The 15,870-nt window shown below is 58.7% G+C and overlaps 1 protein-coding gene across 1 annotated transcript; it reads left to right on the plus strand.

Annotated features, from left to right (window-relative positions):
• Positions 1–4,117: 4,117 nt before the first annotated feature.
• On the plus strand, positions 4,118–14,427 carry NLRC3 (NLR family CARD domain containing 3). The gene is made up of 18 exons (XM_059826533.1): positions 4,118–4,143; positions 4,634–4,782; positions 5,982–7,725; positions 8,011–8,097; positions 8,832–8,915; positions 9,204–9,287; positions 9,772–9,855; positions 9,965–10,048; positions 10,537–10,620; positions 11,504–11,587; positions 12,016–12,099; positions 12,206–12,289; positions 12,565–12,648; positions 12,950–13,033; positions 13,149–13,232; positions 13,472–13,555; positions 13,759–13,842; positions 14,337–14,427. Exons 1-18 carry the CDS (start codon positions 4,118–4,120, stop codon positions 14,425–14,427), a joined length of 3,189 nt encoding a protein of 1,062 aa, XP_059682516.1.
• Positions 14,428–15,870: the final 1,443 nt, after the last annotated feature.

Raw genomic sequence — 15,870 nt, forward strand, 5'->3', positions numbered from 1 at the left:
GCGTTGGTAAAGGAGCCTGAGATTCGCTGGAGGAAACCCAGCGCGCCAGGAAGTGGTGGGACGGTCTCGTGGGGCTGGTTTCTCTCCGTTCCCCTGTCTGGGGGAGGGAGAGCAGCGGTGAGATGGGTGCTGTGCTGCAGGGGTTCGAGCTGCACCGAGGCACATCACCCCAAACTGGAGACCTTTGAGGACCCCCCTGCGATGATGGGATGGGGAGAGGGCAACAGCCGGGCTGAGGGGCACGGAGCTGCGCTGGAGCAGGCGTTTCTCCGCTCCTGCAGTGCCTGGTTAACGATGCAATTATTAGTTCATATAAAAAGCTTTGAACGTACCTAAATACTGCAGATCAGCCCATTTTCCGATGTTTTCCCCATGTGGGTCCCTGCAGCCGTCCAGGAGCTCTTGACCAGCACGCACTTTGGTGCCCATCCAGACTAGGCATCCTTCAGCCCTGTCCCCAGCCCAGCTGGGTCCCCAGGCCCCTGCCAGCTGGAAAGCTCTGCCCGAGGTGCCAACCAGCGTCCCCTGACGCTGCCGGTGAATCTGCCCACGAGCCCCCCGCGGGGCGATGGCCACAGATTTCCGATGGCTGAGCGCTGCAGCCCGACGTGGCTGTGATGCTGCTGGCGACTGCTGTGATGGCTACTGGGGCAGGACAGTCCCGAGTCCTCAGCAGATTCCCAAAGCACAGGGTGATGGATCTGTCTGGGGGGGGGGACACGGCTGCCGTATGAAACCAAAGCCACCTCCCGGCAGGAGGAAGATCTGAGAGGCCAAGGAGAGCAGAGAGGCAGCAAATATCTGTTGTCTCCAGCCACCTTCATGCTGTGGCCATCCCAGGACCGTCCCTTCATCTTGGATCCCCCGGCAAGCTGCTTTTGGTCCATGTTGAAGTTCCAGGAGCAAAAGCGTACGTACGTAATTAGAGCCAGAGATGAGCAGAAGCAGCTACGTCTAGGTCCGTGTTTTCCAGCGATGATGCCAGGCAGTTTGAATCCTGGAACACGACACACGTTGTGAAAAATGTAGCGGCTGTTTGGAAGAGCACGTGTCTGTGCACGCGGTCAGGGACCTTCCAGCACGGTGGTTGTGGCTCCCAGGCACTGATGGGTTTTGGGCACGGACCCTCTCCTAACAGGGACGTGGGGATGGCAGGACGTGGGATTGAAGCTGCTAGAAGAACACATCCGCGTTGACTGGACACCCTTAGATAGGAGGGTTTTCCCTGGGCTGGGCTCTTGGACCACAGCAGGCAAAAAAACGTGTTAATGCCAAGTTCTTCCCATCAAAATCTCCAGCTCCCCTCCCTGGGGCTTGCAGATACCATTCAGTTCAGCCGGGCAGCCTCCCACCCTCCAGCTTCTTATCCTGGTGCCCCCGGGGACGCGGGCAGCAAGGCAGGCCAGACACAAACCATCGCTGGATCGCTGCTTCTCCGGCTGCCGGTGGGGCAGGGACGAGCACTTGTCCCTGCTTGATCCCGGCCAAGCGATAGCTGCAAACCCGGGGCTGAGCTCCGTGCGTGCAGGATGGCCGTGAACGCCGCTTTCCACTCTCAGGCAGGGTGGAGAGAGGCACTTCCAGAAGACAACTCATCCTGGCAGCCTCGGGATGGGCTGGGCTGCATCCTGGAAACACCTCGGATCTCTGGAGGGGTTATAGAGATTGGCTTTGGCTGGCCTGTACCCTTCGGACAGCTCAACGTAAGAGTGGGTAACACCCTTCATCCTCCTGGGATGCAGCCTCCAGCGTCACTGGGCAGTCCTAGAGCTCCACCTGAAATTTTTCCACTGGAAACAGAAAAAAATTGCAGCAGCTGCATTATTTCTTCTGCTGCTTTATGTCTTCTGCTGCCTTATTCTCCCAGTCAGATGCCTCTGCACGAGCTGACCCACGGCTGCTGGTTTCCAGCAGCGGGATCACATTTTGAAGTAGCACCAGAGGACACGGTCAAATAATCTCCAGCGTTAGAGCAGGCTTTCCCCCCATCAAAGGGCTTTTTCTTGCCAGCTGTGTTGCAGAGGAAAGGCTGCGGGGAACGTTGCTGCAAGCAGCAAAACCCCCTTGCAGTTTGGCCGTGTTCTTGGTTGCACAGCAAAGATGAGACACCCGGGGACTGCTGCATGCAAAGACTTAATTGAACTTTCCAAGTTAGAGACAAGATGACATCAAAGGGTGACAATTTCACTGTGAATTGCTCACCGAGCTCCTTTAATTTATGGTATCTTAACTGACCAAGCTGCTGCCTGGGGGATGAAGAGCAAGGCGAGCTGCTGCCGCAGCCCTGCTGCTCCCTGTGTGGAGAGCAGAGCTTTGCTGTGGGGCCACCATCACTGCCAGGGGGGAGCACGGACCTCTGTGACCTCTGAAACCAGAGCTGGGAAGCCGAGGAAGAGTGGAAGGACCCGGGTTTCCCTCCTGGAGGGAAAGGTTGTGGGTTCAGACCCAGCTACAACAGCACCTCCCACCCCTACGAGGGCTTGTCCAAGCCACACGTGAAACCCTCTGGGCAGGCGCGGATGGGCTGGTGCTTTGTCACCCAGTGCCTCTCGGACACTTACCCCGCTCCGTAGGACATGCTGCGAAGGGGTCTTGATGAGAGATGCAGCCAGCGGGGTCCGTGAGGGACTCGGCTCTGGGAGACGCTGTGCCTGGTCCTCCATCCTGCAGCCTGGCCACCATCCGCACGGCTGGGCTGCTGCCGCTGACTGAGCCCTTGTGTTTTCTGGTGGGGGAAATAAACCTCGGCATAGATCTCCTGGCAGGAGGATGAAGGGAAGAGTCTGCAAAGGGGATGTCCCAAGCACCTTAACCTTGCACTATGGACCTAACCATGGACCAGAGACTCTGCCAAGTTTCCCTGGTCAAGCAACATTTGTGCTTTCTCTTTGGAAGAGGTTGGGTTTGACCAAAGAAAGCCAGTGTTACCTGTGCCTCTTGGCTGCACCGAAGCCCCCACGGTGCCCACGGCCCACTCAGGAGTGGGTTTGGACAAAGGCAACACTGCCTGTGGGCAGAGACCTCCTTGCAGTGCCTCTGACCGGCACGCATGGGGGTGACGGCATGGATCTAGAGCATCCTGTAGGCCAGGTGGAGGTGAGGAAAGGATGCCACGCCGGGACACGGGCCAGGGCACTGGGACACTGTGTTTGCATCGCTGCCGTGATCAGACAGCCCCTGGGGCTGAGAAGTTCCCACCTGGACGGGGCCAGCTCCTGGGGATGACTTTGGGGCTGGTGGAGAGGCCACAGCACAGCGCCGCCTGTGAACGTAGGTGAAGCTGGGAGCACTCTCAGGCGTGGAGGCATTTCCCTCTCCACCTCTGCTCAAAAAACAGTTGGACTCAGTGAGCGGATAAATTTCTTAAAAACAAAACACCAAACCCTCAGCGTGGTTTGGCAGCAGCCGAGGGGAAGGGAGCAGGTAGATGCTCTTTCTCCGGGTGATGGTTCACCAGTGCTGCCAAAAGTGGAGCATCTACAGAGCTCTGCAACAGGATGTGGTGGTGGCCGCGCTCAGCAAGCCCTGACGGAGGCTCTGGACGGTGGCGAGGTGGGTTCGAAACTGAAACAGGCCCTTCATCGCTCTGCCTGCTGCCCCACAACTTCCTTCACAACACAGAGAAGGAAAAGGCACGAGCGGTTCACAGCCCTGCTGTCCCTCCGGTGACAGCGGTGGCACTCAGGCGCTCACCGGGTGGCCGACGGATGGCACGGGGGCATCGTCAGGGCGATTAATGCAATCACTCTGCCTGAGAAAGGCACCGGCATAAGTGGTGGTGGTGAAGGCACCAAGTTTGTAGCACATAAGGTCTAGGCAAAGATGCTGCAGTGTGATGGTCCCGGCTCTGCCCCTGCCAGGTCCACAGTGCCGGGGACTTTGGTCTTAGCCAAAAACTGACGAATGGACCCTTGGCTCAACCACAGTCAGCACCACGTTAGCTCAAGGTGGACCCCCGCCCACACTGCTGCTGATGCTTTTCCTCTTCTTCCACCAGAAACATGGATAAAGGCTGAGGAGCCTCAACTGATGCTGTGAGCCGGCCGGGAGAACACGGGGTGGTCCATGGGACGGCCGTGCTGCTGCCAACACAGCGCTCCTCGCCCAGGGATCACCCATGTCACTGAAGGCCTCTGATGGAAGGTGAGTGGTGGCTGGACAGGTGGAGATCCATCACCTTGGCTGAGTTTCGGTTTCAAAAATGGGACGAGGTTCGGCACCAAGGTGTGAGGGTTGGCAGTGGTTCCTAGTCCAAGGGCTTGGGGACCACTGTGCTGGCACAGGGGGAACGGCTGTCTCCGAAGAGAAATGATCTTGCTCAGACTTTTATCGTTGCATGGGCTTGGTTTCCAGGAGGAAATGTCATTTCATGATTGTGTTCTTCGGTTTCTTTGACTCCAGTTTTGAGAGCTGCTGCCTTGACCAAGCAGCTCCTAACAAAACAGCCTGCCACAGCTTTGGGATGGCATCATCTCAAGGAGGACTTTGGCAGGTCACTCTGGAGGGCTCTAGTTTACCCCCTGCTACCTTCAGAGTCAGATGGGGTGCTCCACTGCTGCCTTTCCCCATCACCCCCGAGCAATGTGCCCAGGGCTTATTCAAGACCCAACTCTCCTGCTCTCCTCTCCCGCAGAGGCTTGGATCAATCGCTACCGCAAGCAGTTGGTGAGGTCCATCTCACCGCAGTTCCTGGAGGAGATCATCTGCTACCTGCGGAGGCTGGACCTCCTCACGGCGGAGGAGGCCAGCCGGGTGCAGGAGCCGAGCTCCCTGCCCGAGCAGGTGAGGGCAGTGGTGGACGTCCTGGCTGGCAAGGGCAGCTACGCCTCCCAGTCCCTGCAGACCTTCATCGAGACCACCAATTCCCAGCTCTACCTTCACATCACTGTCTATGGTAGGCAGTCCACTTCGGACCCAATGAGGGGTGTTTCACACATGTCCTGGCTGTGGGCGATTGTTGGAGCACCCCAAGATGTGCACAGAGCTGGGCAGAGTCGGCAGCTCCGATGGGAGTGTCCATGCAAGTGACGGTGCCATCTCAGGGTCTCTGCTGGGGAAGGACACAGCCAGGGGGTAACAAGGGCTCTCTGCCAGGTCTGAGGGACCTTCTTCCAGCCCCTCCGCTGCCCTCAGCACACCTCTCTGGGCAGCCCGAGGAGTCTCTAATGTCCTCAACGTCCAGATCACACCAGTCACTCCCAGCAGCTGGGCTGGGAACAGGGGGACGGCAGGAGGAGGACGGCTGGGCATCTCTGGACCCATCCGTTGGTGGCTGCCCCAACTTCAGGCTCTCCTTGCAACTCTCTTGCCAGGAGAGGTTTCCCTGGTTTCCCCTCCTGGCTGGAAGGCTCTAACCTTGGCTGGTGTCTGCTCTGAATCTCTCACAGCACCATCCCCTGCTTGTCCAGCCTTTGCTGGAGGGTTTAAATACGCTGTACCAGGGGCCATGGTACCTGAGGCAGGTGAGGAGGACAGGTCCAGAGAGGGTTACCAAGTTCAGCCAGGAGTCCAACTCATCAGACAAGTCCATGGCGATGAGGCAGAGCTGAGGTCAAGCCAGGAAGTCAATCCAGAGGTCAGGATCAGGTCCAGTGAGGGCAACCAGGTTCAAGCACACTCCAGTGGTCACCAGGCAAGTGCAGAGCAATGAGGTCCAAGATCAAGGTCCAGATCAACAAGGTCCATAGCAGGCACAGGCACGATGGCGCTGTAGACGAGTGCTCCTACAACATAGTTTAGGCAGGGGCTGAAGGCCCAGGGCTGAGCTTAAATGGGCTCCTGAACCAATGCGTGAGGCTGGTCAGGGCCATTTAAGCCTATTAGTGCCCTCTGGGCCGTGGCATATACCTTTCTGCGCGGACATAAGGGCTCCGTGCAGTTTCCCCTCTGCATGGGCATGGCAGAAAAGTGAAGCAGTGTCTCTCATTTGCACTTGTGGTTACCATCCTCCTCACCCCCACGTTTCATTTCTCTCTGTGCAGAACCCATGGTGCAGAAGCACCTGGAGAGCCTCCAAAGCTACTATGGGAATGGCTTGGAGACGGGTTCCCTCCAGCGACTCACGAACCTGCTGCTGGTGGAAGGCTTGACCGACATCCAGCAGAAGGAGCATGACATCCTGCAGATCGAAGCCACCAAAGGCCTACGAAGAGCATCCAAGAGCATCCCTCTGGAGAAGCTCTTCCTGCCTCTCTCCAAGGTCAGCATCCCACCTCGGATCTCTGTCACCATCGGAGTGGCCGGGATTGGCAAAAGCACACTGGTGAAGCTGTTTGTCTACACCTGGGCGAAGGGGGAAATCAACAGGGACATCATCTTTGTGCTACCCCTCACCTTCCGGGAGCTCAACACTTACGAGAAGCTCTCTGCCGAGAGGCTCATCCGCTCGGCGTTCCCTCACATCACCGAGCCGAACTGCATCTCGGCGGGAGCCGCCAGGACCCTGCTGATCCTCGACGGCTTGGATGAGTTCAAGATGCCTTTGGATTTTTCCAACACGGTAGTATGCACCGATCCCAAAAAGGAGATCCAAGTGGAAAACCTGATCACCAACATTATACGTGGCAACCTGCTGCAGGAGGCTTCTGTCTGGGTCACGTCGCGGCCAACGGCAGCCAGCCAAATCCCCGGCGGGCTTGTTGACCGGATGACGGAAATACGAGGTTTCGGAACTGCAGAGATGAAGGACTTCTTGGACCAGATGTTCCTTGACAACAGAGACCTATCTGGCCAAGTCCTGCATCACATCAGGGCTAACAGGTCGTTACACGTCATGTGCACCGTTCCTGGCTTTTGCTGGATATCTGGCTCCTCAATCGGTTATTACCTAAAAAACAGCACTGATCAATCCCAAGAAACGACTGTTGTCCCTAAGACCCTATCAGAAATCTACTCCTATTATTTTAAAATGACTCTGAGCAGCGACTGGCCAGAAAAGTCGAGAGAAACACTCAGGATCGAGCAAGCGGTGAACAACAGCAAGAAGATAGTGGGCAGCCTGGGCAGACTGGCCTTCTATGGGCTGCTCAAAAAGAAATATGTGTTTTACGAGCAGGACATGAAGGCGTATGGCATCGACCTCTCCTTGCTGCAGAGCAGCTTGTGCAGTCGACTTCTACTCAAAGAAGAGATGCAGTCCTTCACAGCCTACTACTTCTCCCACTTAACCATACAGGAATTTCTAGCGGCTATTTATTATTACACGGCTGCGAAGCGGGCAATATTTGACCTCTTCACGGAGAGCGGGATGTCCTGGCCTAAGTTGGGTTTCCTCAACCACTTCAAGAGTGCTGTTCAGAGGTCGCTGCAGGCAGAGGACGGGCAGCTGGACATCTTTGTGCGTTTTCTCTCTGGGCTCCTCTCCCCGCAGGTGAACAAGCTGCTCTCTGGGTGGCTGCTGGTGAGGGACGAGCACAACAGCTTCAGGAGCCAAGCAATTGGCTTCCTCCAGGGCTGCCTGAACACTGACTACGTCATCTCTTCGCGGACAGTGAACACCATGCACTGCCTGTATGAAATTCAGCACACGGAAATTGCTAAGACTGTGGAAGAAGCAATGAAGAACGAGCGGTTGGCCGGGATGCTCACTCCCGTGAACTGCTCTGCCCTGGCTTATCTCCTGCAGGTCTCTGACGTCTGCATGGAGGAGACGAACCTCTCCAACTGCCTCACCTACAACGTCTGTAAGAGCCTGCTCTCTCAGCTCCTCTTCTGCCACAACCTCAGGTGAGTCCCGGTGGGATTGCACTGGGAGAAGCAAGCAGGGATGCTGGACTGCGACTCAAAATCCCATGTATCGATGGGAGACGTGGGCCCACCAACATTGTCCATCAGCAGAGCGCTGTCCTGGGGGTGGCACTGGGTCAGTTTTGCTTCTGCGCTTGAGGTTTTCCACTTGTGAAGGGCAGATGTCATGGGAGGGCTATGTTACCATCCAGTCCTCGATTGTCCTTTCTCCACTCTCTGTTCTCCAAAACACTTGCTTTTGCTCTTTCCTTGTATCTTCTCCAGGCTGGACAATAACCAGTTTAAGGACAACGTGATGGAGCTGCTGGGCAGCGTGCTGAGTGTGAAGGACTGCCAGATCCAGAAGCTCAGGTAGGACCTGGCCCAGGGCAGACGGGCTCTTCCTGGGGGTGCAGAGTGGAGCTGGGGGCACCTCAGAAATCAGGGTGAGGGTCCTCCAGGAACATCTCCCCCACTGGCTCCCTAGGGTGCCCGCTGCCAAGGACTGCCCCACACGATCTCCTGCACCCCGGCATGGTGACCTTACCTCCTGTGTCCTCGTGGAGGCTGGGCAGGCTGTCTCACCCAGCCTTCCTGGGACCGTTACCTCCTCGCTGTTCCTAAAAATTTGGGTAGAAATCCATGTCTTATCCCAACAAACTGCTTCCCAAGGTCCCGGCTGTTTGCTGGACACCTGTGGCTCTGCACAGAGCATCTGACGGATGGAGGGGATGGGCTCCCGACCCCCATGCAGGGAGACGCCTGTCCCCAGACAGATGGGTCCCCACTTTCTCCACCTCCCTGCCCTTCTTCGTGGCTGTGTACAGAGTCCCCCATGCTGCGATCTGAGCTCCCTTTTTATGACGTGAATGAATTTTAAATCTAGAAACTCCCTTTCCACCCTGTCCTTGGAATCTGCTGCCTGGTGTTCACTCCAGGAAAGCAGACCTTGGAGCATCCACCACTTTGCCTGGTTGTACCATGAACCAAATGCTCCCCATGGCTTTCCTCTGCTCACCCACCCCACCTGCGTCCTGGGACATGCCAGGACTGTGAAAGCCTCTTTCTCCCCCTGAAAAACACCCGATTTTTCTTTTTCTGGGCAGCTTGGCAGAAAATCAGATCAGCAATAAGGGAGCCAAAGCACTGGCCAGGTCGCTGATGGTGAACAGGAGCCTGACAGCACTGGAGTAAGTGTTCCCTTTTTACCAGCTCCCTCCACGCACACGTTCCCCACTGGGAACCATTCCCGTAGCCGCAGCGGGGCCAGATCCCACTCAGCCTGACCGAGCTGGGGAGGGTCTCCAGCCCCCAAAGCCACCACCGCTCAAGAGGTGAACGTAACTCTTGCGAGCTGCCAGCCTGACGTCCCACCTCAGCAGTGCCTGAGATTGTGCCACGTGGAGGCGTTTGGCTTAAACTGGGCACATGCCACTCTGGCTTTGCTAACCTTGGCTTTTCTGCCCGTCTCGCCCCAGTCTGCGGAGCAACTCCATCGGCCCCACCGGAGCAAAAGCACTGGCTGATGCGCTGAAAAAAAATCAAGTCCTGCTCTCCCTGAAGTAAGTCTCAACTTCTGCAGCACCTCCAGGAGCAGATCCCCAGGACAAGCCCCATCCAGCCCTCTCCTGTCCCATCGAGGTTTTCCCCACCTCGAGGGCCAGCGGGTCGGGAGACCCTGGGCACAACCTGGTTTGGTTGTGCCGGGCAGCCAGCACGAGTGCAGCTGGCCGAGACCCGGTGACCGGGGCAGCCCTGGGCCAGAGGTGCTGGGACTCACCTGCCTCTCAGCTTCGGTGGGTTGGGGTTGAGGTCCAGGTCCATCCCTCGTGTGGGAGCTCCTACGGTGCCGGTGCATGGGAGGAGGCATCTCCCATGGGAGAGGAGGGAGGGAGACTCCCAGGCAGGGATGCTTGGGGGCCAGATGCCCTTCTTACACCTGGGATGGGGGCAAGCAAATCCCAGGGCAGGTGACCACCACCCTGCGCAGCCCCTTGCCCCACTGCAGTGGCTGCTGCGCACGGCTTCAATCCTCTCTCCTTGCAGCCTGCAGCACAACGCCATCAAGGAGGACGGTGCCACCTTCCTGGCAGAGGCCTTGTTGACCAACCACAGACTGACGACCCTGCAGTGAGTGACAGAGACCTGCTGTCCCCCCTCCCAGCCACCCAGCAGACCGAGGTGCCACTGATGAGGACGTGGCACCCGATACTTATGGGTGCCTTCCTCACCTTTGCAGCTTGCAGAAAAATGCTATTGGAGCCCACGGAGCCAGGAAAATAGCGGAGGCGCTGAAGAAGAACTGCAGCCTGAAGGAGCTGATGTAAGAGCAGCACAAGGCGGAGGGTTGGCCGTGCCAGCGCCACGTCTCCCGGCATCCGCGGGCAGGAGTGATGGGCAGGGGGCTGGGCCATGGGACGCAGGCAGGATGAACTCTGCTAGCTTTGCCCACGGGGGTTGGCATGGGTGGAGGAGGAGCAAGGACTGCAGCGCTGCTTTCGGAGCGATCCTGCGGAGATGCTTTCCTTATCTCCGGGGATGTAGGAAATCATGTAAAGAACCGAGAGGCCAAGTCTTCCCTCCAGCAGAGGCAAGCAGCAGGTCTCCAGGCCCTGTGGATACATTAAAAGCTATTTCAGCTCAAAACCAACACACAAGTAGAGGTGTATGTAGGTTGGAAATGAGACCACAGCAAGTTCATGCTTACTGCTGGAGCAGAAAGAGCCTGGGGGAGACGAATCCTTTGCCGGCAGATCTAAACCGGTTGCAGCGCAGCTGCCGGTAATGCCTGCTCTTCTTCTTGTGTCTTAGACTCTCCAGCAACTCAGTAGGAGACAACGGCTCGGTCGCCTTGGCCGAAGCTCTGAAGATGAACCACAGTCTGCAAAGCCTCGAGTAAGTCCCCCCTCCACGCCTGGTCTCCTGCTTGCCCAACAGAGCCCAGTCCAGCCTCCTCACTCCAGCAGCACCTCCCACCCTCTCCAGGCTTCCTCCTTTGCCCCCAGAGCCTCTCGTACTGCCCCAGGTTCTCCCCACATCTCTCCCACCCAACGTTCCCTGGAGGGGCACGGGGCTGTGGGTGCTCCGTGCAAGGCTGAAGCACCGTGCAGCAGCCCCAGGCAACGCCGGCAGCAGCCGGACTGGCCTTGCCTTCACCAAGGGAGCACTGAAGGAGTTAATCCTCAACCCAGATGATGATTTTCCCCCCCCGCCCCGTTTTTGGAGGATACTAGTAGCTTTGGGCCTTGTCTCTCTCTCAAATATGATGGGAATTGGCCAACGAGGAAGGTAACGGGCTGGGGCCTGGCAGAGTCAGGGTGGGATGCTGCAACCTTCATCCCCCTTGGGAACAGCAGCCAGAGAGGACAGCTCGTCCCACCCAGCTAGAGCAGAGGGCTGATGGCTCCTGGGGACAAGCTGCTGTGCCCTGGGTTCATCACTGACTTTCCACGGTGTGACAAGGACCCAAAGACTGCAGGAACCGCATCCCCAGCTGAGCTGGCAGCCGTGGTGATGGCCGGCTGGGGACACGCTGCCCCAAAGTGCTGGCAAGCCCTGTCACCTCTGCTCAGTGGGGCTGGTGCTGCCACGGTGACCAGGAGATGCTGATCCTGGCCTGGCTGCTCCCAAAGTTGGTCCTTCAGCCTCAGCTCCCCCGGCTCCCGTGGCTGGGAGATGCCTTTCTGAGTGAAACGGGCAAATGGGCACTTTTTGCCCCAAACACCACCCCGTGATGCCAAGCCTGGCCTGTCCTCATGCCTTCCCCCATTTGTCTCAGTCTCCAGAGCAACTCCATCAGCAGCGCCGGGGTCACCGCGCTGACAGCGGCTCTCTGCTCCAACAAGGGACTCATCAACCTCAAGTAAGTGACAGTCCCTCCGGCCACCCTGGCCAAAAGCTGCTGCCGGGACGCGGGACGCAAGAACTTTTCCTTGTGCCTGGTTGTTTCCACAAGTGCTCTGGGATGCTGAAAGTAGCCTCTGTCCCTCCTCTGGCTGCAAGCATCTTCTCTCCATCGTTAGCTTTCTCCCCTTGGGACAGTATCGGTTCTGCCGTGTCTGGCAACGAAACGATGACAGCAGGGACAGGAGGTTGGGAAAAAGCCCCGATGGCACCGGTGCCCACCGCTGTAGGATGCGCAGGGAATGGGGATGCAGATGCTGATGGGGACGCAAGTCAGACAGACTGCCCGTTGCAATAGATGGTCTCAGCCCCAGAGCGGGGAGGCGAGGGGGAGCAGCCGATGCCCTGGCCTCGGCCGCCGCTCCCCAGCCCCGTGTCTTTCCCCAGCCTGCGGGAGAACTCCATCAGCAAGGAGGGGGGCCCTGCCATCGCCCGTGCCCTGCGAACCAACAGCACCCTCAGGAAGCTGGAGTAAGTCCCACAGGCCCCAGGAGGGCACCCACGCTGCTGCGAGGTGTCGCTGGAGTTGTCCCAAACTCTGTGTGTGTGACTTGTGTCCTCTGTCCCCTGCCTCTAGCTTAGCTGCAAACCTGCTGTACGACGAAGGCGGCAAGGCCATCGCTTTAGCGATGAAAGAGAACCGGGCGCTCACGTCCCTCCAGTAAGTTTCCCCTTGGACCTGGATGGTTTTGAAGCCCCTTGCGTGGATGCAGGGCAGGGACACTGCTCCTGGGCTTCAGCCCCTCCAGGCTGCGAGAGCGGGTCACCCTGCCACGGGACGTGTGCTGTGCCATTCCGGATGGACCCCCGGGATCTTGCACATGGGTCACCTCCCAGCCTCCACCACGCTGGATGGGAGCAGTGGGTGCTGAGCCTGCAGGGATTGGGGTGTCCTCGCAGCCCCGGACTTCACCTCCCATTCTCTCCCGTTCGCAGCTTGCAGTGGAACTTCATCCAGGCAAAAGCCGCCACGGCCCTGGCACAAGCACTACAGTCCAACGGCAGCTTGGCCAGCCTCGAGTAAGTGGGGACACGGGCGGGCAGATCCTGGGCAGCATCTTCCTGCTGGGACCTGCCCAAGGACTCTGCCCTCACGCTGCTCCAAGGGAGGTGGCTTTGCCTGCTGCCACCTCCATGCGCTCCAGTCTATCCCGTGTTCCCATCGCATGTCCCTGGCTGGGGATGCTGTACGTGCATGGTGGCCCAGGGCCCCCCCAAGCCATTTGGGAAAGCCCAGCACACTGTGCCCTCTGCTCGCTGCCTGTCTCCCTGCTCCCGGGTTCCCCGGGCCACGGGCAGATGTAGCACTTGCATGTCTTAGCTTGCAGGAGAACGCCATCGGAGATGAGGGAATGGCTGCCCTCTCCGCCGCACTGAAGGTCAACACGACCCTGGCAGATCTCCAGTGAGTGTCCAGGCTGCTGCGGGGCCCTGGCATCGCAGCCTGTCTATTAGCTTGTCTAATTAGCACACCATGGCCACCTCACGACATGCGCTGAAGGGTCCTCGCTCTCTTGCAGCCTGCAGGTAGCTTCAGTTGGCGCAGCTGGTGCCCAAGCCCTGGCAGAAGCCTTGACGGTCAACAAGAGCCTGCAGATCCTGGAGTAAGTGCTTGGTGGGGCCACCAAGTCCCCATGGCTGCCACACTGTGCCCTGGGGGTGTCCGAGACCCGGCTCCTTAGCTCAGCACCACTTCCACCCTTGCATCGTGTCCTACCAGACTTGGTTTGCCTGTCCCTTGACTCACTGGTGTGGGGCCACCTCTCCCACCTCCTCCTCTTGCCCACGGACAGCACGGGGCCATCCCGGGCTGTCCTTCCTCACCACCCGCCTTCATCCGCAGCCTGCGGGGAAACTCCATTGGCGTGGCAGGGGCCAAGGCGATGGCCAATGCGCTGAAGGTGAACCGCAGCCTCCGCCGGCTCAAGTAAGTATCCCACTCCCCGGGGGAAGCCAGAAAGAGCCTTTCCAGACCTTCCTGGAGGGAGCAGGGAGGGGATGGCCAGGCCAGCAGCTCTCAGTGGGGCAAACCCCTGAGCTGGTGGCTTTTCCCAATGCCCATGCCATGCATTCCCTCCTGGTGGCCCCATCTCCCCGGCTGGTGCTTTCTGACCCTCCTGCCTGCCACAGCTTGCAGGAAAACTCCCTGGGCATGGACGGAGCCATCTGCATCGCCACCGCTCTGAAGGGCAACCACGGCCTCACCTACGTGAAGTAAGTGGCCACTGAGCCGGATGGTAAGGCAGGGACGGGGGAGACCACAGGAACCATCAAGGGACCTTCCCCACCACTGGCACTGCCCATTCCCGGCTGCCCTACAGGGACCTCCCCAGTGGGGCAGGGGCGCCCTGTGCTCCTGCCAGTGTGACAGCCACCATCCCCACACAGCTCCAAACCCCACAGCTCCTCTCTGGGGATGCCTCTGGGGCAAAGAACCACCCCAAAAGCCAAATACTCTGAAAAATATCCCAGGGATGTGCTGGCTCAGCCCCTCCAGCTCCCCAGGGGCCTTCTCCAGCTTCTCACCTGGCTGCCTCTGGCCTCTCAAACCCAGCGTCATCTGTGACCGGGTCCCAGCAAGAGCTCCTGGATGGCATAGGGAGGGTGCAGATGATGCTGGCGCAAAGCTGGGGAGCATCTCTCACACCCACCAAGGATCCTGTTCTGCCTCGCGTCCAAGCCTGAACTCCTCTTCTCTTTGCTCCCAGCCTGCAGGGGAACCGCATCGGCCAGTCAGGAGCCAAGATGATCTCCGACGCTATCCGGACAAACTCACCCAACTGTGTTGTGGACGTGTGAGGGTGCCTGGCCGCAGCGAGCAGGTGGCCTGGCGGGTCCCTTTGGCCAGCGTGCCTCTGTGGGGAGCTGCTCAGCCCTCTGCCCACCCGTCTCAGGGAGGAGAGCTGGGGCAAGGAAAGCTCCTGAGCTCCCTGGCACGGCCCAGGAGTACCTGGGGCCTCCGGATCAGCAGTGCAGGAGGGTCAAGACCCACTAGTGTTGAAGGCTGAGGGATGTGCGGCCATGTTCCTGTTCATCCAGGCCCTGGGGAAGCTTCAAGGAATGGGTGAAATGCAAACAGGAGGGAGGAGGGGGCAGATCCCACATGCCAGCCCTTCTTGTTTTTGTGGGTGACTTACCTGCCACCGCCAGCAGCAGCGACCCCCTCCTGTGATCTCCACAGGGTTAGAGCGCTGTGCTCGGACCCTGCCCCAGACTGGGCGCATCCTGACCGCCCCGGAGCTCTGCTCTTGTCCCAGCCCGAGTTGCAGCGGGCAAACATTGCAGCACCCCAGCCGGGGCTCCCGGGCTCTGCTCCCAGCGCCAGCTCTTCTCCCTCTAGTTCTGGCAGGGATCCCGGGAGTGAAACACAGGGTGAAACACAGGCAGGATTCACAGCAGTCCCTTCTCACCTGGCTACATACAGCCCTGTCCTGCAGCCCAGTCCTGTCCCACTGAAATCCCAGAGAAAGATGAGAGGTTTGTTGTTTCCTTGCTCAGATGCGGGTGGTGCTCTGGACCTGGGCACTTCAGAGCAGGGTCCCAGGCAGTGAGAGCAACCTGTGCTGTTTGCCATGCCCTCAGTAAGAGGTTGGTGCTGGCTGAGCATGACCGAAGCATTTGTTAGTGCTGTTCTCTATCAAAGCCTCTCGGAAGAGACAGGCATCCCAAGGCATAGCAGTGGAACCATCTAGAAAGGCTGTGGGAAATAAAAAGCCCTCAGGATAATGGGAGGAGGAGTGGGACGGTGAATCTAAAAGGAATAGCACTGCACGAGGACGGGCCATCTTCAGCACATGCTTCTCGGTGCTACATTGGGACTGCTTTATCATGAAGTCCTGCCTCTCAAGTTTAGGCTGGACTTCTTGGGTCTTCTGCTGCTGTCATCGGTGACAAGCTGTGTGACCTTGGGACGAGTCTTCCCAAAGTCCCTGCAGGCAGGGTCCTCCCCCTAACAGGTCACCTTTTGGGCAGGCAGCTGCTGAAAGCAGAGGTGCCAGGTGATGCCCTCATGTGCGCGGCAGAGACCCAGCGACTCTCCAGAAGGTGCCAGGTTTGCAGGTAGACCAGCAGCCAAACTATACAATCCCCCCCCGAGCCCCCCCTCCAGCCACTGTCCCCTCTCCCCACTCCACCCCAGCCAGAGCCCACACCGAGACACGCTGCTGCTGCAGCCAGGGCAGCGGGCGACTGCTTCAGGGACCTCTGTGGGCTGATCCGAGAGAAACACTGAGCTGAGCTGTG

Source organism: Gavia stellata, chromosome 18, assembly GCF_030936135.1.
Source record: "Gavia stellata isolate bGavSte3 chromosome 18, bGavSte3.hap2, whole genome shotgun sequence".
In the NCBI taxonomy this organism is placed as follows: domain Eukaryota; kingdom Metazoa; phylum Chordata; class Aves; order Gaviiformes; family Gaviidae; genus Gavia; species Gavia stellata.